Source organism: Harpia harpyja, chromosome Z (assembly GCF_026419915.1).
Source record: "Harpia harpyja isolate bHarHar1 chromosome Z, bHarHar1 primary haplotype, whole genome shotgun sequence".
In the NCBI taxonomy this organism is placed as follows: Eukaryota; Metazoa; Chordata; class Aves; order Accipitriformes; family Accipitridae; genus Harpia; species Harpia harpyja.
This window is the reverse complement of record NC_068969.1, coordinates 10700160-10725590: the sequence shown is the minus strand read 5'-3', so window position 1 is coordinate 10725590 and position 25431 is coordinate 10700160. Positions and strand designations below refer to the sequence as shown.

The window sequence follows — 25431 nt, the reverse complement described above, 5'->3', positions numbered from 1 at the left end:
AACTTCAACAGTAAAACTATAAGAAATGTATTTTACCTTTTCTTTCTTACAGTCATAGCAGTTGTGCTAGAGGCCACAGACCTATAAGCATGTATTGCTTAGCAGTATGTGAACAGAACTTCCCTTTGCTAAATGGTTGACAGGTGACTGTAAGTGAATGTAGTTCTTAAAATTAGAGATTGCACATATGAGATAAAAAATAAGTCTCTGAGGTGTTTTGATTTGAAACAATGTTATTTCCTTCTATCAATAAATTAGTCATTAGGTAAAATCTAGGTCTTATAGAATTTGTTGGAAATTGTACTTGGCACTTCTGAATCCTGTCTGATTCTTCTGCATATGTATAGGTTGGTGAGATGAAACAAGAACTAGTTCAGCTGCAGCCCAAACTGGAAGAGGCTAAATTTGATAATGCAAACATGATGAAGGTAGAGTTATACAAATACAGTTTTGTGGTTTTTAATGTAAGCATGTGTATGCTTGGGATCCGTAATTTCACCTTTGTAATAATTAGCTTTGAATGAGGAATCTTAATCATACAATGTACTTCAACTTCAGTATCTCAGCTGATTGTAGTCAGGTTCTAAAGACTATGCCTGTATAAGGTTGCTGATATGTGACTTTCAGAAAATAAGAGTTGAATTCAGGTTTTTGAGGTCACTTCTTGTTTACTGGGGTTTGCAGTATTGTGAAACTTGTCACTATTTATGCTTATATCCTTAGAACTGGAAGAAAATTGTGTTCTTTATGTAAGGTACAGACTCTGGATGTACAGTCCTTGCCTAAGCTCCACGCTGAAGGATGTTAGAGGAACTTTCATGCTAATAGTGGTTAGGCTGGATTTCCCAAAATCATTCACAAACATTGCAAAAACCACATATAGTTCTTCAGCATACAAAATAAACAAGAACAGTTTTGCACAGTCTGTCTTTGCATACACAGGGATTACACACTTGGTTTCTAAAAGGATTCACTTAATAGAAATTTAGTGGGATGTAGGAACCAATCTTTTGCGTGTTTTTGAAAATTCTGGCTTGCGAAAATACACTTATCTAGTATGTTACTGTCACATCACAAAAAAACAAGATTTGATTGACGTTTTTATGCACTTCTGATTTGTAAGTGTTTTTAGATACAGTGATCTCTCTTCTACCTACTGTTACAAACATATAAGAAAACTAGATGTCACTTACGTGGAACTGAAAAGGGAGTACTTGTATGAAGTCTTGACTCATCACTGAAAAGAAAATAACTTTTAGTAGTCAATGTTATAGACTATGAAGCTATGAAAACTCACTATAAAAGCTAGTCATTTTTTAATTGTAGCCTGATGCACAAACATTGAGTTTGTCTCCTGAACTTCAAACATACTTTAAATAGCTTTTATTGATAGTAATCTGATTTCATGCAGTTTACCTACTGTTAAAGCTCCATGATGATTTTGCATTATGCTAAGAAACAAATTATTCCCTTAATATAATTTGAAAATATATGAAAATATTGAAATACTTTAAAATATAAAGAGAAAATTGAAGTAGTCCATAAGTGCTATACTGGGTAATTTCAGTTTATTTTTGATCATTCACTGCTCAGTAGGAAGCTCACCCATGTGTTTTTCTTTAGACTATAGAAATAGAATCTGCAGAAGTAGAACAAAAAAGAAAAACTGTAAAAGTAGATGAAGAAATTGCTACAGAAAAAGCTGAAGAAGCTCAGACATTGAAAAATGAATGTGAGAGTGACCTGGCAGAAGCAATCCCAGCCCTGGAGGCTGCACTTGATGCTCTTGACACTTTGAAGGCAAGCTGATCTAAACTTCAGCATTTGAAAGAGTTATTTAACATGATTAAACCCTTCCGTTTATTTGGGAAAGAAGGCACTAAGATGAAAAGAATTTGCAAAGTGTTAAATTTCCTTGGTTTTGGCAAAGGACAGGACCTGTACAGTCGTAGTTCAATATATTTGTTCTTCATGTACTCAGAATACCAACGGGAGGGGGGCATTTAAAAAAATTGTTTATTTGCAAGAAAGCCCACTTGTGGTAAAAGTAACCAAAACCTGAAGTTACCAGCAGTGGTATCAGCTGAATTTCCTCTTTGAGCGAAGTTAATGTTGACTGCCAGTGTGTAACATGGCATTTGTTTATAGCTAAGAATTATCTCGATCTTTGGTTTAAAGGTTTTGTCCTTGTCATGACTTACACATGATCTGAAAGCGGAATTGTTGGGAAAGTCCTGCAGGAATTTAGTATAGTAGGAGGTAGTTTAGTAGGAGTTATGAAGTATATGAGATGTCTTAGATGACACTTATGGAATTGTATCAAAAAATATATGGACTTTTAAAATAAAATAAAATAAATAAATAAAAAATACCTGGACTTTTTAAACCATAATTTTAATTAATCATTAGTTTACAGTTACTAGCATTTATTTCATTTTTATTTCCCCTGCATAGGATACATTGATGGATATTGTTAATTGTCTTGCTAACACTGTATCATCCCATCTAAAAGTCCTCTCTAATTATGTTCATTGATAATGGTGTTATAATTCCCCCTTTTTTCTGTTAGTTCATTTATCTGAGTGGTGAGAAAAGCATAACATTTGTCATAATTTTTTTAAATGTGATTTTTATTTAAGCCTTCTGATATATCAATTGTCAAATCAATGAAAAATCCTCCGTCTGGTGTCAAACTTGTCATGGCTGCTGTCTGTGTCATGAAAGACGTAAAACCTGAGAAAATTGCAGATCCTTCAGGGACTGGAGGCAAGGTAAAATGGCAGACAATAGTTTCAAATAAAAGTGTAATTCATGTTCTTCTCAACACAGAGCACTTTTCAGTAAACAAGATCACCCAAGGTCCACTAAAGTAGGCAAGTACTTACAGCCTCCATCCATTATTTTACTGAAAACTTCCAGAACTCCAAATTTTTAAAGTTTTGTAATGTGCAAAGACAACACATTTAATTTGCTTGACTCTATATCTAGATAATAGATAATACATAACTCTTCTCTGAGACACTCTTCAGTTTTGGGGTTTGGGCATGGTTTGGGGGAAATGTTTGATCTGATAGGCTTTCTCCTTTATTGACGTCTCAAGGAGATACGAGGTCATCAGTATTAAATATACATGAGTTTTAGTTAAAAGAGATTTGTCATTTTTTGTTTGTGTGTTTGAAAGGTTGAAAAGATATTTCCTACTGTATTTTGTAGATTTTGGATTACTGGACTCCAAGCAAGAAACTGCTTGGTGACATGAATTTCTTAAAGGATTTGAAAGAGTATGACAAGGACAATATTCCAGTAAGACTTCTGTGTAATTTTTCAGTGATTTTTACCATGTAGACACTTTCTTGCAGGGAAAAAAAAAAAATTAGAAAATACTATATCAGAGGCCCCATTTGTCCCAAGTTAGTCAACTTCTGTTATGACCAAGGATCTTTATAATATGATAGGGTGTCCCTATAGGATGAGTATGATCATGGAAAGTGAGTCAAAATTCCTCACGGTGAGCATTCCAAGTGGCATTTCAGAAGGTTTTAGAATTTCTTTTGGAAGACAGCCTGTCTTCTATTTGAATGAAATGTCATTCTGTGCACAAATGTTTCTAACTTTGCAATTTATAGGTAGTATCTCATCAAAAGGTAAAAATAACATGTAAAAAACCCTGTATCAGAGTAAATAGTCTGTCCTGTCCATTATCCTGTGTCTAAAAATGGCCATAAGCAGGTGTCTTGGAAAGAGTAGGAACAGCATATATGATAATTTCTCCAAATATTCTTCCAGCCTCCAGCACTTTAAGTGAAGGACTTCCAAAGCTGGATGTAGTTTCTGTGTGTTTAGTAGCTGTCAGTGGATCTCTCTTCTGTAATTTCTCTAGTCTGCTTAAGCCCATGTAAACTTTCTGTATCTACAAGATCTTTTTATAAAGCATCCCAGAAGTCTACTTTAAGTGGTATGAAGAGGTATCTCCTTCTGTTTCTTCTGAACCTGAGTCCTTTTAACCTCATTTCATGTATTCTGTTTTGGGTTTTGGTTCGGGTTTTTTGTGGAACCAGGGAACATGTGATCCCTGTCCAACCTTTCTATGCCTTATTTTGTACTAGTTTTTCTAAATCAATTACTCTGGCATTATAAACTTTTTTCTATTTTTAAATAACTGCCCACATTCATGCTTTTCTTAATGGCTGTTTCTAGTTGTATTTTGATTGAATGAACGTTGACAAAATGGGTAATGTTTTGTTAAGTATACTAGAAGAATATAGAGTAAATGCAGAAATGTACTAGCTATATAACTTTATTTAAAATATGACCATCTCCCTCGAAGACCTTACTATCTGAGAGTGTGATTCTTGCTGTTTGCCCAATTCAGTGGAAATTGAATATAAAAATAGTCCTTTATAAAAAAAAAAAAAAGCTCTTTATAAAAAAAGTCCCCAAAAGTAGGCACAAGCAATGTAATTCATTTAGATGTTGTCTTAGATTAGTAGAAACATGTTTTTATAATGATCCCTAACAGCTGTGTCATGAGAAAAGACAGCAAATAAGGAAATCAGCATCTTTTGCACAAGGGACAGTGTAAATTAAGGCTTCTATGTGACTGTAATGCTCTTAGCACTTAGGTAGCTACCACATGGAAGACATACCAAAGGCATAGGACAGGATTAGGGTGAAAACCAGAAAAGGCCAGAAAGCGTGATAGGAAAAATCAAAAGAAACAAATGAGCAGTGGTTTCTACTACAGTTAACACTGAGTAGTTCTTTCCTATTTCATTGTGTAGAGAAATGGCAATCAATCAGTGTAATTTTAAAGTGTCAGCCACAAGACTTTGATGAGCTGTAATGCTTTTGTTATCCAGGCAGCTGTCATGCAGAAGATTCGGGCTGAGTACTTGACTAATCCTGAGTTTGATCCACAAAAGGTGGCTAAAGCTTCCTCAGCAGCAGAGGGTTTATGTAAATGGATTATGGCAATGGAGGTGTATGACAGGGTTGCAAAGGTGCGTTTTTGATCCTAGTCCCTCAGTGCTAGGAAATCTTTCCTTAGCTTGGTATATTCACCCTAAGCATTGTATTAAATAATGAAGTTACAAAATGTGCTTTAAGCATTTGTGTATTGGTTGTAATTGAATAGGTGGTTGCACCCAAGAAAGATCGTTTAAGAGAGGCACAGCAGTCCTTAGCAAAGACACTGACACTCTTGAATCAGAAGAGAGAAGAACTTGCAGCAGTTGAAAATCATTTGGCTGCTTTGGAACAAACCTTCACTGAGAAAACTGAAGAAAAGGCTCGTTTAGAATTCCAGGTTGATCTGTGTGCTAAAAAACTAGAACGAGCAGAGAAGTTGATTGGAGGCCTTGGTGGAGAGAAATCAAGGTCAGGTTAACATTCAAATGTCAGATATAACAGCCATTGTTGAAACTGAATTTGAACATCAGTTCTCTGAGCCTTTAATGCTGTATCTCTCAGGGCTGTACTGCTGAAGACTGTAACAGTCTGGGCCCTTGAAAGATTCCTAATTGTTTGTAATGTAAAAATATGGGCAGCAACATTGAAGAATTGTAGAGAAAGTCTTCAAAATAAGAAAATACGTAAACACAGTGTCCTTATTCTCCACCTGAAGTTAAGATAACAACAACAATTTGTTTTTTATTGTCAATATCATTAATGTGGAGGTTTCAGCACCGTTTTTTTTCTGTATTTTCTGCTTGTTATAGATGGAATAATGCTGCAAATGATCTTCAAGACACATATGATAATTTGACAGGAGATGTTCTGATATCAGCTGGTGTGATAGCATATCTTGGAGCTTTTACTGCTGCATTTCGACAAGAATGTACCAAAGACTGGAGCAAACTGTGCAAGGTTAGAAGGTTATCTTAGATTTAAATGACTGTTTGCTTTTTTTCACACTGCTGCAAAAGGCCTCAAAAATAGCTTGTCGTTTATTTAATATTAGCCTAGTAAAACTCATTAAGATCAATGGGATAAATTCTGCTGATCCAATATTCTGTAAATTTGAATTTAATTAAATCAGTTAATTTACTCTAGAATTAAAGTACCATATCAGAAACAAGAGCACATCATTGACTTTGTAAGGCTTGATTATTACTTAAATAAAATCTCAGAATTTTCTCTTTTTGCCTTTATATGAAAGAATTAACTTTAAAATGCAGTTATGTATAATGTAAAAAAACTTCTATAATAACTTACACTGGCACATATTTATATGTTAATTAAATGGTCGATTATGCTGTTTGCAAAGGGACAGTTCCAACATACTTATACTAACACCATAATTCATAAATCAAGTGACTTGAAGTCACTGATTGTGGCTGTGACATTCAACAGTAACAAATCAGCATTGGATTACTGTATTGAGTTATTGGAAGATATAGTCATTAGAAGATTTCCAACTGTGTGTGAGTTTCTTAAGGTAATGCATTGTCATAACTTTATGTAACAAAATCCCCACATTTAGAATGTACAAAAAACTAGACAAATCCTACAAAATTTGGAGAGTAAATACTCAGTGGGGAAATATAGTTAGCTGTTGAAACTATGATATTATTTTTCCCAGAATTTTTCTTATACTTGACCTATTTCAAACTCTTAAGAAATTGCACATAGTCACTTTGGATTTAAGTGGCATTTAATAAAAGATGTAAAGAAACATGGAATAAAGTTAAACAGGGTTTTCTTTTCTTTTCTTTTTTTTCCGCAGGAGAAAAATATCCCTTGTTCTGAGAATTTCTCTTTAAGTAAGACTCTTGGTGACCCAATAAAAATAAGAGCCTGGAATATTGCTGGTTTGCCAACGGACATATTTTCTGTAGACAATGGGGTCATTGTTGACAATTCAAGACGTTGGTAGGTGACAAAAAGGTTTAATTTTCAAATCCAAACAAGCTTTCACTTTTTTTTAAAAAAAGCATACAATGTCTAGAGACAGTGTAGCTTCTGTAGAGACAATGTGATTGAAATCAAGAGTGGAACCTTTATATCCAGCTCCTGAGAAATTTAAGATGTGTAACACTTTAGAGATTTGTGTATGTAGTTACTTGAAAGCTTTCCTCTCAGGAGATGGAGTGCTCTTGGATAAAGTTTTTTTTCCCTCCTTTTCCCTCCTTTTCCCTCTCCTCCTTTTCCCTCTCCTCCTTTTCCCTCTCCTCCTTTTCCCTCTCCTCCTTTTCCCTCTCCTCCTTTTCCCTCTCCTCCTTTTCCCTCTCCTCCTTTTCCCCCTCCTTCTTTTCCCCCTCCTCCTCCTTTTCCCCTCCTTTTTTTCTAATATTGTACCTTGTTGTCCTATTACTAGCTAGCAAAGCATTTATAAGAATTGGTTTTAGAACTACACATAAATCCTCATGCTTCACATGTTTAATGATAAGAGTCAGGTTATGTAAGTTGCAGGGTCCAGATACATCACAGTCCACTTCAGGTTCTTATGGTTATAAGGCTATCAGATGATATTTTAATGCTTTATAGATATTTATTGTGTGTGAAACTCTCATCTATATAAAGTATTATTTTAGGACCTTTAACAACTTTTTTTTTTTAAATTCCAACTGAAATTTTATTTCAAGGATAGTATCTGTTACATTATATGAAAACTTGTGATAGCTGTCTGCAAATAATCTGCACTCAGTAGAAATACAAGATTATAAAACTTTCTAGTGATGTTCTTGTGATCTGTGTTCTCTTAAGAATTAGTCTTTGTGGTAGATTCAGATTATATTCAGCTTATAGTGTGTAATTCCATTTTTAGAATGTTGCTTAATTCTCTGAGGGTGCAGTTAGAGGAGGTGTTTGATATCATTCATGCCTCACATTAAAATACATACATATAGATGAAATCAGCAAGTACAAAGGGGGTCAAATGTGTCAAACAAAATTAAAATATTGTCACCTTTCCCTGCCCCACTTATATTTCCAGCCTTATACTAGCTGATATACCAACATATCAGATTTAAATTGCAACTAATTGTTGACTTTTTTTTTTAAGTGAAAAAATGTATGAGAAAGAACTCAAAATTTGTAAAAATAAATATATTCTAAATACTGAGAATTCCAGGGGAGAGGCAGAGCAAGATTTTACAAGAATTCTGCATTCTGGTGTATTTTATAAAAAATGTTATGAACATTTTTTGCAACTCTTAAAACTATTTTTGGTATTACTTTTCAAATTATGATAAAATATATATACCTCCATTTCTCACTGATCTGTTAAAATAACAGAATCAAAATTGTATCACTTTTTCCTTGACAGCCTGACACATAAACATTTTTAAATAGTTTAAATTTTTTAAAAACTCCTGCAAGCACTGAGAAAACTGTGTCTTGTATGTTCTAGGCCGTTAATGATTGATCCTCAAGGTCAAGCAAATAAATGGATCAAGAATTTTGAGAAGGAAAACCGCCTGAATGTTATCAAGGTCAGTGACACAGATTATATGAGAACCCTGGAGAACTGCATTCAGTTTGGAACTCCACTTCTGCTAGAAAATGTTGGAGAAGAACTAGACCCATCACTTGAACCTGTGCTACTTAAACAGACTTTTAAACAAGGTACACAAAAATTAATTTTGAACCCTGAAGTAGATTACATTAATGTTCATCTTGTAGTCTATGGTACTGTCTGATGTTTTTCTTATTGCTCTCTGGTTTACTACTGCCTGTGGTAAGAGGAAGGTAACTTCACAATGGCCTGAAGTTTTATTTTATTTTTTAATAAATATCATTCACCTATCACATGATAGTAGTTTTATGTGAAAACCTTCACCATGTCACTATAGGAGACTAAATGAAGACACTTGACTCTGCAAAGGGAAGATTCTCAATGAAATTATGTTTTGGTTGTTCATTTTCATATGTTTTTGTCTAATACTAATATTTACTAAATTTTGCACAAATCAAGGAAAGTTGTCAAGGCATGTTGCTTAAGGCACAATTTTCCTGTGTTTCTCTGAAACTTGCTAAGTAGCTATGAATTTGGTTTTAAAACTTTTCTTTGTTTTCCTCCTGGATAAAAAGAAAAATTGCAGAATAGCACAAATATGTTTTCCTTCCTTCTTACATAGTTTACCTTTCCTGGTTTTCACATTCATACTTAAAAAAAAAAAGAGAGAGAGAGAGAAAAGCTCAAACACTTTTTATCCCTTTGGTGGTTTGTTTTTCTTTTTTTTAGAGTTTCCTATTTCAGACAGGTAATTCAAGGAAAGAATAGTCTGTAAGAATATCATATTTAAGAATAATTCCATGGCGCTCTGTTGCCATCTCCAGTATTGTATATGCACATTGAAAGTACGGTAGTAATTGGATTGACTGGATTTCATCTGCTAAGAGTAAAATGTGGCCTCACTGAAGTCTGTGAGAATTTTTCAGAGTATCAGATTTATTTATTTATTTATTTAATTATTGTTCCTTCTCAGGAAATTTGTCATTGACAAGAAATTTGCTTTTATTTAATCACAAAAGTAATTTTTTTTCTGTAAGTAATTGAAGAAGATAACGGTTTTCTTAACATTTCTTATCTCAACTTTAGGAGGCATGGAGTGTATCAGGCTTGGTGAGACCATTATTGAGTATTCCAGTGATTTCAAGTTTTTTATTACCACAAAACTGAGAAATCCACATTATATGCCTGAACTTGCTACAAAAGTTTCTTTACTCAATTTTATGATAACACCGGAGGGACTTGAAGACCAATTGCTAGGTATTGTCGTAGCAAAAGAGAGGTAAGTCTCTCTTTATGGCAAATAGCCATTTAAAGTTTTTATGGCGTAATTCCAAGGAAATGAGAGATTAATTTATTGGAAAGCAAAATGAATGTTACATGGTGTAAATGTTGCTCAGTAACAGCTTTAAAAAAAAAAAAAAAGTTGTTTTTCTAGTTGTCATATCTAAAAAGTTTGTTAGGGAAACAGATTGTCTTGTTTACTGTGGGTTAAGTGTCCACAAGTTAATTAAAATAGCAGATGTAAAATCATTGTTTTTTCATGGCAGTTTTCTCCTGAAATATTCCTTTCATGTTAGAAAACTATGTAAATATTATTTGAAGTTTAAGTCATTACTGTGATTTTTGCAATTTGACTGAGCTTCCAGACAAGGATGCAGAATTATGAGGATTTAGTTTTAATTTCATATGAAATAAATGCACAGTACCTCTGAAGCTGATTATGGGTCTTATCTGAACCCTCACAGAGATACAGAGAAGTAGTTTCTAGGTTGTACAGAAATGGCTATGCAATTAGGCTAAATTCTGTTTGCTAAAAAAGCGTTTCCAGCAGTAAACTTACTCCACATATCACATGGAGTTTTTTCAGGCAGAAGAGATACAATAAAGGAAAACTAGGATGTACTGACATGTGCAAAATGCTATGATGTTAAAGTTTAGACCATCATTTCCAAATACTGAAGTTATGCAAAGAAATCTATACTCAGAATTATAAACATATGCTGAACAGTAACAACCTATTTAAACTGAAGAGAGCATTCACAAATATTCATTGTACGAAGAGGGAGTCATCTTCATGGGCTTTCTTTACAGTCAGTGGAAGATGAACATTAACTGTTTTTATGGTATTTGTTTTTTTCATTAGACCGGAATTAGAAGAGGAAAGAAATGCTCTCATCCTTCAATCTGCAGCCAATAAAAAGCATCTAAAAGAAATTGAGAAGAAAATTTTAGAAACCTTACATTCATCTGAAGGGAACATTCTGGAAGATGAGACTGCTATTGAGGTCTTGGATTCTGCTAAAATAATGGCTAATGAGATCACAAAAAAACAGCAGGTAAGGAGTGTGTATATGTGTTTTTGTTAACAGTACATAGAAATTAAATGTTAAAAGTTGCAGCTAGCAGAAGGAATGCAAATGAGATGCAAAGTGTAAGGAGGAAATTCTGTGCTTGTGAAATGTGAAGAGAAATAAAATTGGATCTGTTCTCACATCTTCACTGGTGGTTTATTAAGTCTCCAATTAAAAAAATTTAAATAATATGTATCTATCTGTAAGGACTGGGTGAGAAGTAACAAATTTTGAAGTTAAGGTAACATGTTAAGATAAAAGAAGAAACTAATTTTTTAAAATGACAAAAATATTCAGGGAGACATTAATAATCTGGGTGACCAACGTATGTATGCAAACGCAGATTCTTTTGTTATACTTAATGCAAAAAATATCAGCTGAACTCAATGAGAGCTAAATAACATTGGTAAGAGAATAAATATTTTTATTTTTTTAAATTACTATAGACTCAACAGAAATCCAATACTACTGTTTCCTTCAAGCTGCTGTTGGCCTTCCTGCTCTTTGTTAATGCCTATCAAATGCAATCTCAGAATATGTCTGATGGTCAAATTTTGAAAAACTTCTTTATATTCAAAGTATTGTTTTGTATAAAGCTGATTTACAGTAGAATAACTAGAGCTTAAATACGTAACCAGTCTGAAATTACCCATGTTTTTGAAAATTGCAGAGATAAAGATTGATACTTTTGGTGCTAAATAATGCATTGAAACCATTGTGCCTCCTTTGTCCTTTGTTTTGTCTATTGCATCCTGTAGTATACGTAAATAGATCAGGCAGTACTATGTTAAGGGCAAGTACTCATTTTACCTAGTGTAGTTATCACCTACTGTGACTGTGCATTTTGGAACATAAAAGTTGTCTTACTCTGGCATTATAAAGTGCTGTATGGAAGTATTTTAATAATGTTATTAAGTAGTAATATTTTTGTACAAAAGAGAATATTGAAAGCTTTTCTTTATCAACTACTATTCATATTTAGATTGCAGAGAAAACAGAACTTAAAATAGCCGAATCTCGAGAAGGTTATCGACCTATTGCAAAGCGTTCATCAGTGCTGTTCTTTAGTATTGCGGACTTGGCAAACATTGATCCCATGTACCAGTACTCCCTTAGCTGGTTTGTTAACCTCTTCATCAACTCTATTCATGATAGGTAAATACAGTCTTTTCTGGTGTAAAATAAAGTGTTTTCCTTCTCTTCTTATAAACAGTTCCCTCCATTTTGAAACCATGTACCTCTTATGCCTTGTTAAATGCAGGTTTTTGAAACAAAATGTGATTTGTTAATGAAGTAAATGCTCTTTTTAATTACTGTTTGAGCAAATAATGAACTGTAAGCATGTGCTTTATTTAAGTATTTTTGAGAATGTGACTTAGAGAAAGGGTGAAGTCTGATTCTGAACTAGGCTCCATTACGAACACTGTGAGTGCACCACCTAACTGGCAAATTGATTTCAGATCATTATTTTGCTTGTGACTTTTAAAAGAGCTGTAAAACATTGAGTATAATTGAAACTTGGGTGAAATGGGCATCTAAGACCATTGTGGAGCATGTGGTCCTAATATAATTCCTCTGCAACTCTAAATAGATTTAGATTTCTTAACTGATTTGCCTAAGTTATTCAATTTGAAGTCTCAGTTTCTCACTTCTTTTCTTTTTAGTAACAAATCCAAAATTTTGGAGAAGCGACTTCGATATCTAAATGACCACTTTACATACAATTTGTATTGCAATGTGTGTCGTTCACTGTTTGAAAAGGACAAGCTGCTCTTCTCGTTTTTGCTATGTTGTAATCTTCTCATGTAAGCCCATTTTTGTGAAGTCTCTTAATAACAGAAACTAATGATTTTCTTATAGTGGAAAAAGGTATTGCTGAGATAACGTGTTCCCGTGCATATTGGTAGTATAGCCTTTGGAGTAATATCATGAATGTTTGGGGTTTTCTAATACTGATAATATTTACAAGTGATGGAGTATGTGAGTACATGCATCACTACTATGTATAGGCTTTGGACATTTTACATAAGGAATGTTCCTATGCTTATTAAAACCAATGGTTTTGTCAATGATACATCTTTGACTCCCTTTAAAGGACCCGGGTAGTGCTACATAGCATCCTATGTCAGGAACAATTGCTGTTATTTAAGAAAACGTTCTAGAAAGAAATCTGACAGTAATATGCCATCCCAGCAAGCTTTTGTCTTTGTTTTTAATTTTCTCTCTTCTTTCTCTTTTATCCTTTTGCATACATCATGAGGTCTCGCTTGCAGTCTTCCCTCTTCCACAGGCTTTTCAGTTTAGTCTTCCTGGGTTTTTTGTGATTTTGTGTGACTACATTGTGAAAGGAAAGATAAGTTCAAAATTGCACGATCACAACTATCATGTGCATATTTATTTAATTATAATGTGTACATGTCTGTATATGGACCATTCTTCCTGGGTCAACTTGTAAAGCTACTGTATTCCCAGAACCCATTATTTTCTATAAAGCCTTTAAAAATCAGGAATAATTGCACTTTTAAAAACAAATAAGCAGATATATACCATTTACCCCTTGAAACCCTTACTATATTCTTAATCAGTCATTTTTACCATACAGTTTTTTAACTATATAGAATACTGAGATCTGATTTCAGCTGCTACTGCAGTAGAAGTATTACTAAATGGCAGTGAAGTGTAATTAATTTTAAACAACTCTTTATATTATGTAAAATCATATCTCAGTAACTGAATATTATCCATCTTTTTTTTTTAATATAGGGCTAAAAATGAAATAGAACATCAAGAGTTTATGTTCCTACTAACTGGGGGTGTGGGTCTCAAGAATAAGTATAAGAATCCAGATCCATCTTGGCTACCAGATAAGAGCTGGGATGAATTATGTCGTGCAAGTGAAATCCCAGCTTTGAAAGGACTGAGGTATAGTAAAATGTTGATGTGAATTAGCCTTAATTGTTTTTGACCATAGCATGTGTAACATGCTGAAAGAAATGTTTCCTGTACGTTTTCCAAACCAGTGCCAGAATGCCAATATGGTAAAACCAGCCCCTTTTTTCATCATTAGGTTTGCTTCACTTAAATAAGTCAAATGGTCAGTTGGCTAATTGTAATATTATTTAATTAAGCTATTTTTCTAAATTATTTGAGGCATTCCCTAACGAACCTTTTCTTTTGGAATGTCTCCATGGTAGAGAAACAGTGTTTCAAGGGGGTCAATGGAGGCCAAAGGAAGTATATGTAGCAAAATTCGAATGCAGTGCCAGGCGAGGAATTTTTCTGGTAAAATCTAATCTCTTGAAATCAGGACAATTTCACCCTGGATTTAAATAGAATTTAACCCTAAACTCTGGAGCCAGCATGGCTGTACAAGTCTTGTATATAAATAGCTGACAGAGCCCGAATATTTGGAGGATTTGGATCTGATTGCGTAAACACTGCTCTCTTAGAAGAAATTGTTTGGGGCTGTTTTGTTTTTTCCCCCCTTTGAAGTTTTAGTAGCAATTTGGATGATGATCCAACCTTTAAACAGTCTGGGAGTTGTCCCATTGCAGAGGACATACTCTGCATGTTGCGTGAAAGAAAAAAAATTTTTTTCCCTGGTTGAATTTCCTGGTCGTTTTCTTCAGTTAAAGAGTGGAGTTTTCATGAAATATGAGAGGCAGAAAATTCACCCAGACCTTTGAAGGTCCAAGCAGTGCTGGCTGGAGGAATAGGCAGAATTTATTGTCAACTCAGAACCTTTCAGGTGGAGTCTTGTATGTCTGCAATAGCATGGTGGGAAAAGATTTTTTCACTCTTCAGCACGGAGAAGCTCAACTGTGGGATTATTTGCTGATGCAGATGTGGAGTGGCTTGTATGACAATACAATGTAATTGGCTTCTGATAAACATCAAAAAACAGACTCCAGGTATTTACAGTAATTGTAAGTGCTTTTTTTCTCTAGGAGTCACATCTCTGAAAATATAGGCGAATGGCAAAAAATTTATGACAGCAAAGAGCCACAAAGCTTTCCGTTACCAGAACAATTGAGTAATACATTAAATGAATTACAAAAGATGATAATTCTTCGGTGCTTAAGACCAGACAAGGTAACGTGATCTGTTATCAAGTGTTTGTAGACTGTTCCGTGTCTTGTAGCATAGTTTGCACTGGTTGTTAAAATAACTAATCTGTTGTTTTATTAAGAAAATAAATGCTATTCTTATTTTTCAGTTGAGCAATACAAACACCGCAAGCATCAGCTGACATCTTTTGTCTGACGTCATTTAATGCATCTTTCAGAGTATACTCATTGTTCTAGTTTTCTTCAAGTGCTTGTTCATGCTTAGTCTGTTATATACTTGAGAGCGGGATATATTAGCCTGAAAAAATACACAGTGTCCAGTACCATGTGCTTTCATACAAAGGGTTCCAAGGCAAAGAGAGATCAAATGTGTTTATTTGAACAGCCAAGGTCAATTTTTAACACATTCTACCTTTGGTGCACTTAGCAAATTGTATTGGATGTACTTTAGGAGCAATCAATGTTAGGATTTAAAGTATGTATTGCAGTTGCTCCTTAGAATTAATTAAAAATAATTACATTAATATTTACTAAGGGGGAATGCAGTGGTCCTCCACATCAGGTAAAGCCTTAATTAAAGTCTTACTTTAATTTAATATTGTTTATATGAGGTATGTTATTTTCTAAAAGCATTATTTTTCCTCTTGTAAGGAAAAAAAAAGGGGGGGGGGGTGTCAACAAGAGGTGAAATCTTTGCTCCTGAAGCATTCTGCAAGACTAGTCTTAAATCCGTGCAAAGCAGAGAGGTGTCTGTAGGCTCAGGAATTTAACTAATATATGGTACATAAAAGATGCTGTCAAATATCCAGTTATGTTTAATTTATGTTAATGGTTTTATTTACTTTTTTTACCAGATTGGTCCAGCTATAACAACATTTGTAACTGATAAACTGGGGAAGAAATTTGTAGAGCCACCACCTTTTGATCTAACAAGAAGTTACTTAGATTCAAATTCTACAATCCCTTTACTATTTGTGCTATCTCCAGGAGCAGATCCCATGTCTAGTAAGTATACACAGAAAGAGAAAGCAAAAGCGTAGTACAGCTTTTCAGATTAGGGACCTGAATTTCCCCTTCAATACACAATGAGGATTGTTTTGCACTTAGTGCAAGTAGATTTGTGTGCCTCATGTCACACTGGTAAAATTCTGTGCTCCCTAAAAATGGGAATGGTATTTTAAACTGAATAAATTTTACACTCTATATCAAAGCTGTACCATCTTATTAGATGTACATTTTAACACAATAGTAATAAAAAATTTTAATTTTTTTTTTTTTCCTGACATAACGTTTTTTTAATGAAGAAATGCTAAAATCTCATGCTTTCTGTTCAAGGCCTCCTGAAATTTGCAAATGACAGAGAGATGGCTGGAAATAAGTTTCAGTCCATCTCATTAGGACAAGGACAAGGACCTATAGCTACAAAGATGATTCAAAAAGGAATGGAAGAAGGAACCTGGGTTTGTTTACAAAATTGTCATTTAGCTGTCTCTTGGATGCCAATGCTGGAGAAAATATGTGAAGAGTTTAACAGTGAAAAATGTCATCCAGTCTTCAGACTTTGGCTTACTAGTTACCCTTCACCAAAGGTACATGCATTGCCAAATATTCTGTATTTGGGGAAAGGAAAAGTTGATGACATTTTTTGGAAATATTCATATCCCTGAATGAGCTGATGATACAGAACTTTTCTGAAATACAATGAGGCTGTTGACGAGATAATTTAATTAAGAAAGTACATTTAAAAAATAATAATAAACATATTAATACCAAGCTTCCTTTGTAATATTTTGATATTGTGATGTGTAATATTTTGTGTACTAGTGAATGGAACTGCATTTCGCCAGCGTTTATAATAAGTTTTTATGCCGTCACCGAGGTTTTGTTTCACATAAATTAAAAAATTTAATTTTGCATTTTACTTATAAGGTGTTGAATACCAAGAAAACATTTTAAAATATAGGTTTGTTGTTTACAGCAAGGTCTTACTTTCTTGATGCCTTTGAGAATTTTTTTTAAAAGCTTCTAATGTTTAAAATGTAATTTCTTACAGATAATTGTTTATATAACAAACACAGAGTAATAATATATTGTTATAACAATATAACATCTATTCCACACTTTCTGAATGTTTTGCTATTTTTTATTTCTAGTTTCCAGTAAACATTCTGCAGAATGGAGTGAAGATGACAAATGAACCTCCTACTGGTCTCCGGTTAAACCTACTGCAGTCATTTCTTTCAGATCCTATTTCTGATCCTGCATTCTTCTCTGGATGCCCAGAAAAGGAGCTGGTAATGTACCTATCTCTTGACAGTTTTATTCTTTCTTTTTTTTTCCTTTCCACAGATACACTGATTTCTGTCCAGTGAATATTATAAGCTGAAATTTTTACTATGGTTTTGAGTTTAGGTTTTGCAATGATAAAGATGATTAGTTGAGAATTACTCTGCCAGGTAATTTCATGTGGCAATATTTAAAATGGTTTCTTAAGCTTTATTAAGTCACATACCTATTACACACACATATTACACAATATACATAAACTCTGAGCATTAATTAGTAGGGCATACCTATCATTATTGAGATGGTAAGCACTGAAAAGGTCTTTTCTTGCTTCCAGGGACCAGTAGTGCAGTGCCCATATGTCTTACTAGTAAGTGATAAACCACTTAGCTAATCATTACCTATGAAGGAAGTGAAAAAACAGTGGGATTACTCAGAGATATGAATGTGGTAATCAATATACATAGGTATAAGTGGGTGCATGTAAGGACTTATATTAAACAATGCATCTGTATTTTGTGTTTGTCTAATGAGCCTTAAAAGTAAGTATCTGGTGCTATTTGAATTCTTACGAAGTCAGCTGCCCTTTACATGGAAGAAGAGAAGAATCTTGTGTAATGGTACTTGAGGAACTAGCTAAATGTGCTTGCATATGTGACAGCTATGTGTGTATTTGTTCCCAAGTCAAATAACCACATCATACTTAATAGTTGCCTGTATTTGTACTTTAGATGGAGAGTGTTAATCAAATGGTGTGTTTTCTATGTAAGTTACAGACTGGCATGAGCATATAGGCTAGTTAATAATACTTTGTTGTTTTGTTTTTCTCAAAGGTGTGGGAGAAACTGCTCTTTGGAGTTTGTTTTTTCCATGCTCTTGTTCAGGAGAGAAGAAAATTTGGGCCTCTTGGTTGGAATATACCCTATGGATTTAATGAATCAGACTTGCGAATCAGTATCAGACAGCTGCAGGTAAAATCTTATATTGCTACCTTTAACTCAGATCTTGCAAAGCATAGGAACAAGCTGATAGTCAAAAAGGAGCAATACACTTATGCTACATCAAATGTTCATAGATTTTCATGGCTTCAGTTCAGCTATAAAGGCAAAGAATGTCAATCATATTATAAATACTTTCAAAATTACAAATGAAATAAAATTTAAAATTGTCCTTTTTGAGATTTAGATTCATATAGATGTATGGAATATAATGAGTATATATGAGTATAATAAGAGTTAAAATTGTCATATATAAGACTTCACTGTGTTTTAAGTAACAACATGTCAGTGACAGTCACCTATTATGGTGTTTTTTGTGGTTAGTAGGAGGAATTATTTTTTTCTACATATAGACTGTTAGTTAAACAGACCCTCAGACTGTTCTCCTTCCCTAAAATGAAATTCTGAACACTGCTTGACCTTGAGTCTTCTGCAGGCCCTGTGTAGAAAAGTCAGTAGAGCTAAACCTGTGAATTACAGAAGCTGAGGCTGAACAGTTGGAAAAGTTATCAAGAAATTAAGGAAAGAGATCAGAGGGTTCTGAAAATTGGAAGAAAAATTACATGAAATGCATATTTCTTTATGACACAGAAAAGTGTCCATCTAGAAAGTTTAGACTGGAAAAACTATCCACTTAAAAATAATTCAAGAATTACTTGAATGACTTACTAATTTGGATATTCAGAAGAAGCTTTTACTACTAACTCCTCTTTATTTTAAACAGAAATTTTACCCGAAAAAGGATTTCAGAATTCAAATTTCCAACACTTAGGGCGAAAACTCCATAAACTGCAGTTTTGCATGCACTATAGCTTCCAACCCTTTAGTCTGTAGGTCACACTTGTTCTGCAGATATTTTGTCTCTAGAATTACTCATGTCTTCTGTTTCAGTTATTCATAAATGAATATAGCCATGTTCCTTTTGAAGCTGTGTCTTACCTAACTGGTGAGTGCAACTATGGAGGTCGAGTGACAGATGACTGGGACAGACGTTTACTGCTGACAATGCTGGATGACTTCTACAATCCAGATATAATTGAAAATCCTCGTTACACTTTTTCTCCCAGTGGCAACTATTATGCTCCACCAAAAGGCACATATGAGGACTACATTGAGTTTATTAAGGTAAAAAGTAGCAACAAGATTTTGAACTGTTATAATGATGATGCACTAAAAAACAACCCTTAAAGGCTTCTCTGTGTTGAAAAGGTAGTTTTGCAGCACATTAAACTGTGTGCTTGGCTTCTTGCCTAACTTCCTTGTATGATCCTTGCCATGATCTAGAACGTGTCTCAGGGGGAATCAGTAGGTAAACAGGAGGGCCTAGCATAGATAATCAAGAATTCCTTGGAATGGAATGGCTTTCTGTAAGTGAGGTGATGGCTCTATCACCCATAATACTGTCTGCAAATACCTACCATTAAGGTCCTTATCCACCTTCAATTAAAGTCAGTGGTAGTTTTTCACTCTGCTTCTTAAAGAAGACTTGGATCTAATTCCAAGCCTGCTGCTTTATCTCATGCAGATGTTTGTTGTTTATTTTGTCTTAGAGTCTTCCCTTTAGTCAGCAACCAGAGGTATTTGGTTTGCATGAAAATGTGGATATTTCGAAAGATCTTCAGCAAACGAAGATCCTCTTTGAATCTCTGCTTTTAACACAAGGAGGAGGCACTCAGGGAACTTCTGGAGGTGGTGACAGCACTCTTTATGAAATTGCAGATGATATTCTCAGCAAGGTATTGTATTACACCAGTGATTCCAATTTATCTTTTTACAAAGCAGAAATTCTTTAACTAGAATCTTCCGTGTCAAATTGATTTCGTGTTGGAGGAAAAACCTCCTGGGAGGGATTTAATGCAACATGAAAGTAATAAATAGATAGGAGATGGGAGACAGAGAGAGAAAGCAGAGTAAACTTTGGAAGAACAGTGATTCATTCACATGAACAAGATTAAAATTAATAAAATTGAAATGTATTCATAACTTTTCATGGTATGAAAAATTCTAGGTGGTTTTTAAAAGATAAACATCACTTAAAAAAACCCATAATTTTTGTTTAGATTAAACTGCTAAATACTGTATTGATAAGATACTCATCAGAAAGTTTAATGGTATCTATTACCCTGCAATTTTTTACATCTGCATACTTTTAATATAATACTGTTGCATAATGATATATGGCATGATTTCCAAATATGTTGTCATTTACAGCTTCCAAATGATTTTGACATTGAAGGTTGCCTAATTAAATATCCTGTGAGATATGAAGAAAGTATGAACACTGTGTTGGTGCAAGAAATGGAAAGATTTAACAAGTAAGAGTGTTATATTTTATTTAATGTAACTGAAATCTTTCCATTTGCAGAAAAAGTTTTCCTGCAAATCATACACTCTAAACCCTATGTTGTGTGAAATATTTTATTTATTTATTTGTTCCCTTCTAATTGTCTGCAGTGATATCTGCAGTCCAAGCACCATTACTCCTTGTGGAAAGTCAGAATGTAGGATAGATGTCAGGAAAAATGATCTAGTGGCAAAATGAACTGAAAGAGGAAAATACATGACAGAAGAAGGGAGTCTGAGGAGGCACTTGGAAAAGAGAATGTGAACAATATTTTTATGTTTGGGGTTTTTTTTAACTTCACTTTCTCTTTCACCATCTTTATCTTCAATTATATTTTATTTTATTTGTATTTATGACCTGTAGGGTAAAGGGGTTAGAAACTATAATACACGCACAGTTATAGTTTAAGAAACCTTTTCCTTGATAGTTGGAAATATTTCTGCTTATTTCTTGTGTCATATGCTTCCGTTTTAAATTATTCCTTCTTTTCCCATTCCCTGATGCCTTTCTTCCTATACCTTATTTTCACAATTATTCTTCTAGCATTACAAACTTATAATCACTTTTATTTTTCTCTTTGGGTCCCCAGTCTCTCTTTTGACTTTGTTTCCTAATTTTCTTTCTTATCTTCACCTGCTCCTCCATTCTTTCTTCCCCCTCTTCTATTTGTCTCTGCATGTCTCCCACTTCATTTTCTCCTAAACTTTCAGTAATGCTCTCTGGCCTTCAGTCTCCCAGTTTTCCTTTGTTGCAGACCCTACCCACCTCTTCTTTTGTAATCTAAACCTTTTTCCTTCATCTAGTATACGGTGTATATATTTGGAGTTCCAAATTTATTCTCTTACCAACAAATACAGAGAATTATCAGATATAACAAAATAATTTATTAAACTGTTCCTAGTCTTAAATAAATTGTCACAAATGCACAAATCCACGACTTTACAGATGTGGCTAATTACACAGTTATATAGCAGCTATACAAGTTCTGTAGATGGTTTCATAATCCATGGAGGATGTTGTGTTTTACAAATCATGCAAAATGTGTGAAAATTTTGTTTTATTTTTAAATTCTAGTTTAATCCAAACTATTCGTATTACACTAATTAACCTGAAGAAAGCCATTAAAGGACTGGTTGTTATGGATGCTGAACTGGAGGCTCTGTGTGGCAGTCTACTTATTGGAAAAGTTCCTGAGAATTGGGCGAAACGTTCATACCCAAGTCTAAAACCATTAGGGAGCTATATTCTAGATTTTCTAGAAAGGCTGAAATTTTTACAGGTAATGTACAAGAGGCAGTACTACCAACTATTTAATCTACGTCTTCATATAATTTGTCATTTACGTTAAAGGAGTATTGGGAAAGGAGTGATAGATTTCGCTTAGATTTTCTGAGTACAGTTATGTAGAAAATGGTCAAACAATATGGGATTTGTCTCTTTCTGATTATTGAATGTGTCATTTTTCGCTTTCCAGGATTGGTATGAATTAGGGAAGCCCACAGTTTTTTGGCTGTCAGGATTCTATTTTACTCAAGCTTTCTTAACTGGAGCTATGCAAAACTATGCTAGGAAGCACAGAATCCCTATTGACCTTCTGGGGTATGAATTTCAGGTAGGGAGAAATTATAAATGCATCTTTTGTTAATCCGAGTCCTGATTTTGCAGTGAGATGTAGTAAGTAAATTCTGACTGGAAGGTTCATTTTGCAGCTCACTCACTGCAATTTGAAGACATACATTTAATTCTTTGATAAGGTAGGCATGTTAAATAACATCCGTAAAAGAGTTACATTAAAAGTAGTTTTCTGATTGGACCTGGACCTCCACTCAAGAAAATAGCCTATAGAGTAACATGTTTGTCTGTGTGATTAAAGCCTTATTTTCTAACCTACAATAAAGGTAATTAAAAAACCCACAGAAATCTGCTGTCTTTATAGTTTTGTATAAAAGTGGTACTGAAAGGAAGGTATTACTATATTATTCTCAGTTTGGATTGATCTTCTGAAAAATGGCTATTAGCATAATACCTCAAAAAGCAAACAGCTGTGAACGTTTAATAACATGGAACACTTATTTCTCCTAGGTTATTCCTCAGGATACTGCTGATACTGCACCAGAAGATGGTGTTTATATCCACGGATTATTTTTAGATGGAGCTCGCTGGGACAGGACCAAGTCAGTAACAAAGTGTTTTACTATGGTTCTGGAAGGCTTTCCTAGGTGCTTAAACAAGATTTGTTTAAAAATTTTAAGTGATACTTTTCATATTGTTGAAATAACACATCAAATGAAATACTCTTTCATGCATGGAAAATGGAGAAGGAAAAAACCAAAAAACCCCAAGCAAGTAATAACCAAAAAAATACACACCAAAACCCTCTTCAGTTTAACACCAAGCCACAAATAATTACTTTGTTGCTTTCTCTCACCAGGGGAATGTTAGCTGAGCAGTATCCCAAATTGCTCTTTGATATGATGCCAATCATTTGGATAAAGCCAAGTGAGTATAATTTCTCTGAAGTGTGAGCTATTCAACAAGAAGTTGCAACAGTGAATTCCTTTTTTACAGATTGATGCTCCTACCCTCACCAAAGTTACCCAAATGTGCACAGAAATCAAGTGCATCTGACCTATGACTTTTACATTAAAAACTGGTCCTACTAGCTTCATCTCATCTGAGCAATAGGCCTATCCCTTTCCCCACAGATGTTTATAATTATGAATTAGATGAAAGGACTAGCTAAATGAATTTTTTTATAAATATGTTTAAGTGCTGCCCAATCTATTTTTTTCAACCAAAAATTAATTTGGGTAGGAAAGCACATGGTGCTTGAATTCCTGGCTCTACTCAAGTTGAGGAGAACTTTTAATTGACTTACAGAGACTCAGTGTTTTACCTCACATGATTTAGCAAGGTTTGCTCAGGTTATTTTTAGCTGCTATGCTAGTTGTCTGTCATACTAGTAAGATATTTTCCATAACTTTTGTTTTCTTTGAGCAGGAGCAGTAAATCCCTGGTTTTGTTTATTCACTTCAGCAGGACTTTCTACTGCAACTGTTGCAACTTAGATGTTATTAGCTAATAGGCAGTCTTATAAAGTTTCCACTTTTTCTGCCTGTGCTTTCTCTTAAGGTTGGATGAATCTGTTCAGATATGCGTGACTTTAGACTTTGCACAAGTTGCATCTAAGCAGTCTAGGCATACAAAGAGTTCCTGCTGAGTTGCGTCCTTGGGATCTCAGGTGATTGAATTGCAGTTAGGTTCTGTGGCTGCTGGACCAGAATTCTTGTGGAGCTGTTAAAAGCTTGTGTATAAACTATGCTTTAAATAAGTAACTATTCAGATTTTAATGTGTCTTTGAATGATTACAAAGCTGGTAGAATCACAGAAAGGCATCCAGTCCTGAAAACAAATTGTAGTTAAATTAGTTGGGTTTAAAAACAAAACAAACTACAAAAGAAAACACACAAAAAAGCCAGATGATTTTACTATGTTACTCACAAAACAATTTTGCTTTTTTACTTAGCTTTAAGGATGTTACTGTGAATACTTCATATTTGTATGTAGATTATGTTTCTATCAATAGATCTGCTGAATGTAGTATATTATTTTGGGTTTTTTTTGAAGCTGCAAAATCGGACATCAAGAAATCTAATGCGTATGTTTGCCCACTCTACAAGACGAGTGAGCGTAAAGGAGTCTTATCTACTACTGGACATTCTACTAACTTCGTCATTGCTCTGATGCTTAACACGGATAAACCAGTCCAACACTGGATCAAGCGAGGTGTTGCGTTGCTCTGCCAGCTGGATGACTAACTTTGGACAGTTCAGATTCAGATTTCACAAGATCCCATTCTTGTCGTTGGCCTATAGAGGAAGTAGAACATCCTGTGTAAAAGAAACATCTGGACTTTTTTGATACTAAAATATTTTCTGATCCTCAATATTTTGTCTTAAATAAGTATGTATTATTATTAGCGTCTTTACAATCTATAGAAGATACAGCTAGGATTTTAGCCTTTGGTAATATTATTGATGGGTAAACATCAATTTTATGCATTACTTGAATACCACAACATATATCTTAATGGAAAATGAAAATAGTCTGCACTTTCTGAGAGAAACATTACAGGTAATGAACTTGAAGCATTAAGAGTGCTGAATTATGTGAGTGGAAAGCTAGTAGGTAGTAAGTTTTGGGATTTCAGTCTGGATTTCTATATAGCCTATGTTCTGTCAAAGCAACAGTGAAGACTGCAGTTTGAGAAATTGTTTAACTGTCTATAGTAGGTACTTCTGGTGCCTTCATTCCTCAGCAAATTCATCCTTTCAGGATTTAATTCAGATATTCTGATTTTTGTAAGGTTTTTTTTCCAAATAGTTTCTGTGAAGAATAAATGATAAAACCTCCCTTATGACCACCTGCCATAAAATGTTATCTGTTTCCCTATTGCTCCAGAGAGGTAGTCCAGTTTCAGTTCCTTCACTAATTCTGCACTTTTGTTTCCTTTAAAAAAAAATTTACTCATTCTTCCTAGATCTCCTCTAGCAGAAAACTATTTCCACCTTGCATTCAGCCACAGCCATCAGAATTTCTTTGTAAGGATCCCTCTGTAAAATACGGTAGGAGTAAACTAAGCACATGAAAGTCTCACTCCATCCTACCATCACTATTATAACTAGGCATCTATGTCCTTTGTGTCTGTGCTTATCGTGTGTTACACCAGCGTAAGTTTTCAGCGTAGGTCTGTCTTTCTGAAACTGTGCTTTTCTGTTTAAAGACTCTATATATTTCTCTTTTGTTTGCTTTTCTATTTATAAGAATTGTGATTAAGCAATCAGAAACACATAGTAATTTTTCATAGCATTCTTACTTGATTTTATTTGCTTTTTTATGTTTACTTTTATTGGTTTTATTTTTTCTTTTT

The 25431-nt window shown here is 34.1% G+C and overlaps 1 protein-coding gene across 1 annotated transcript in view; it reads left to right on the top strand.

The window, feature by feature from the left end:
* The window catches only part of DNAH12 (dynein axonemal heavy chain 12), a 72794-nt gene extending 47878 nt beyond the window's left edge, over positions 1-24916 (top strand). Inside the window, exons 47-73 of the mRNA XM_052778441.1 lie at positions 348-428; positions 1624-1800; positions 2640-2771; positions 3214-3303; positions 4860-5000; positions 5135-5376; positions 5718-5865; positions 6725-6870; positions 8351-8565; positions 9542-9734; positions 10599-10791; positions 11789-11961; positions 12471-12611; positions 13570-13728; positions 14754-14898; positions 15728-15878; positions 16209-16462; positions 17027-17167; positions 17993-18130; positions 19049-19282; positions 19708-19893; positions 20369-20472; positions 21576-21780; positions 21976-22113; positions 22584-22675; positions 22933-23000; positions 24129-24916. Of these exons, the coding sequence (XP_052634401.1) occupies positions 348-428; positions 1624-1800; positions 2640-2771; positions 3214-3303; positions 4860-5000; positions 5135-5376; positions 5718-5865; positions 6725-6870; positions 8351-8565; positions 9542-9734; positions 10599-10791; positions 11789-11961; positions 12471-12611; positions 13570-13728; positions 14754-14898; positions 15728-15878; positions 16209-16462; positions 17027-17167; positions 17993-18130; positions 19049-19282; positions 19708-19893; positions 20369-20472; positions 21576-21780; positions 21976-22113; positions 22584-22675; positions 22933-23000; positions 24129-24319 (4278 nt within the window). The 3' untranslated portion in view covers positions 24320-24916. The remainder of the gene's footprint in view (positions 1-347; positions 429-1623; positions 1801-2639; positions 2772-3213; positions 3304-4859; positions 5001-5134; positions 5377-5717; positions 5866-6724; positions 6871-8350; positions 8566-9541; positions 9735-10598; positions 10792-11788; positions 11962-12470; positions 12612-13569; positions 13729-14753; positions 14899-15727; positions 15879-16208; positions 16463-17026; positions 17168-17992; positions 18131-19048; positions 19283-19707; positions 19894-20368; positions 20473-21575; positions 21781-21975; positions 22114-22583; positions 22676-22932; positions 23001-24128) is intronic.
* The last annotated feature ends 515 nt before the right edge of the window (positions 24917-25431 follow it).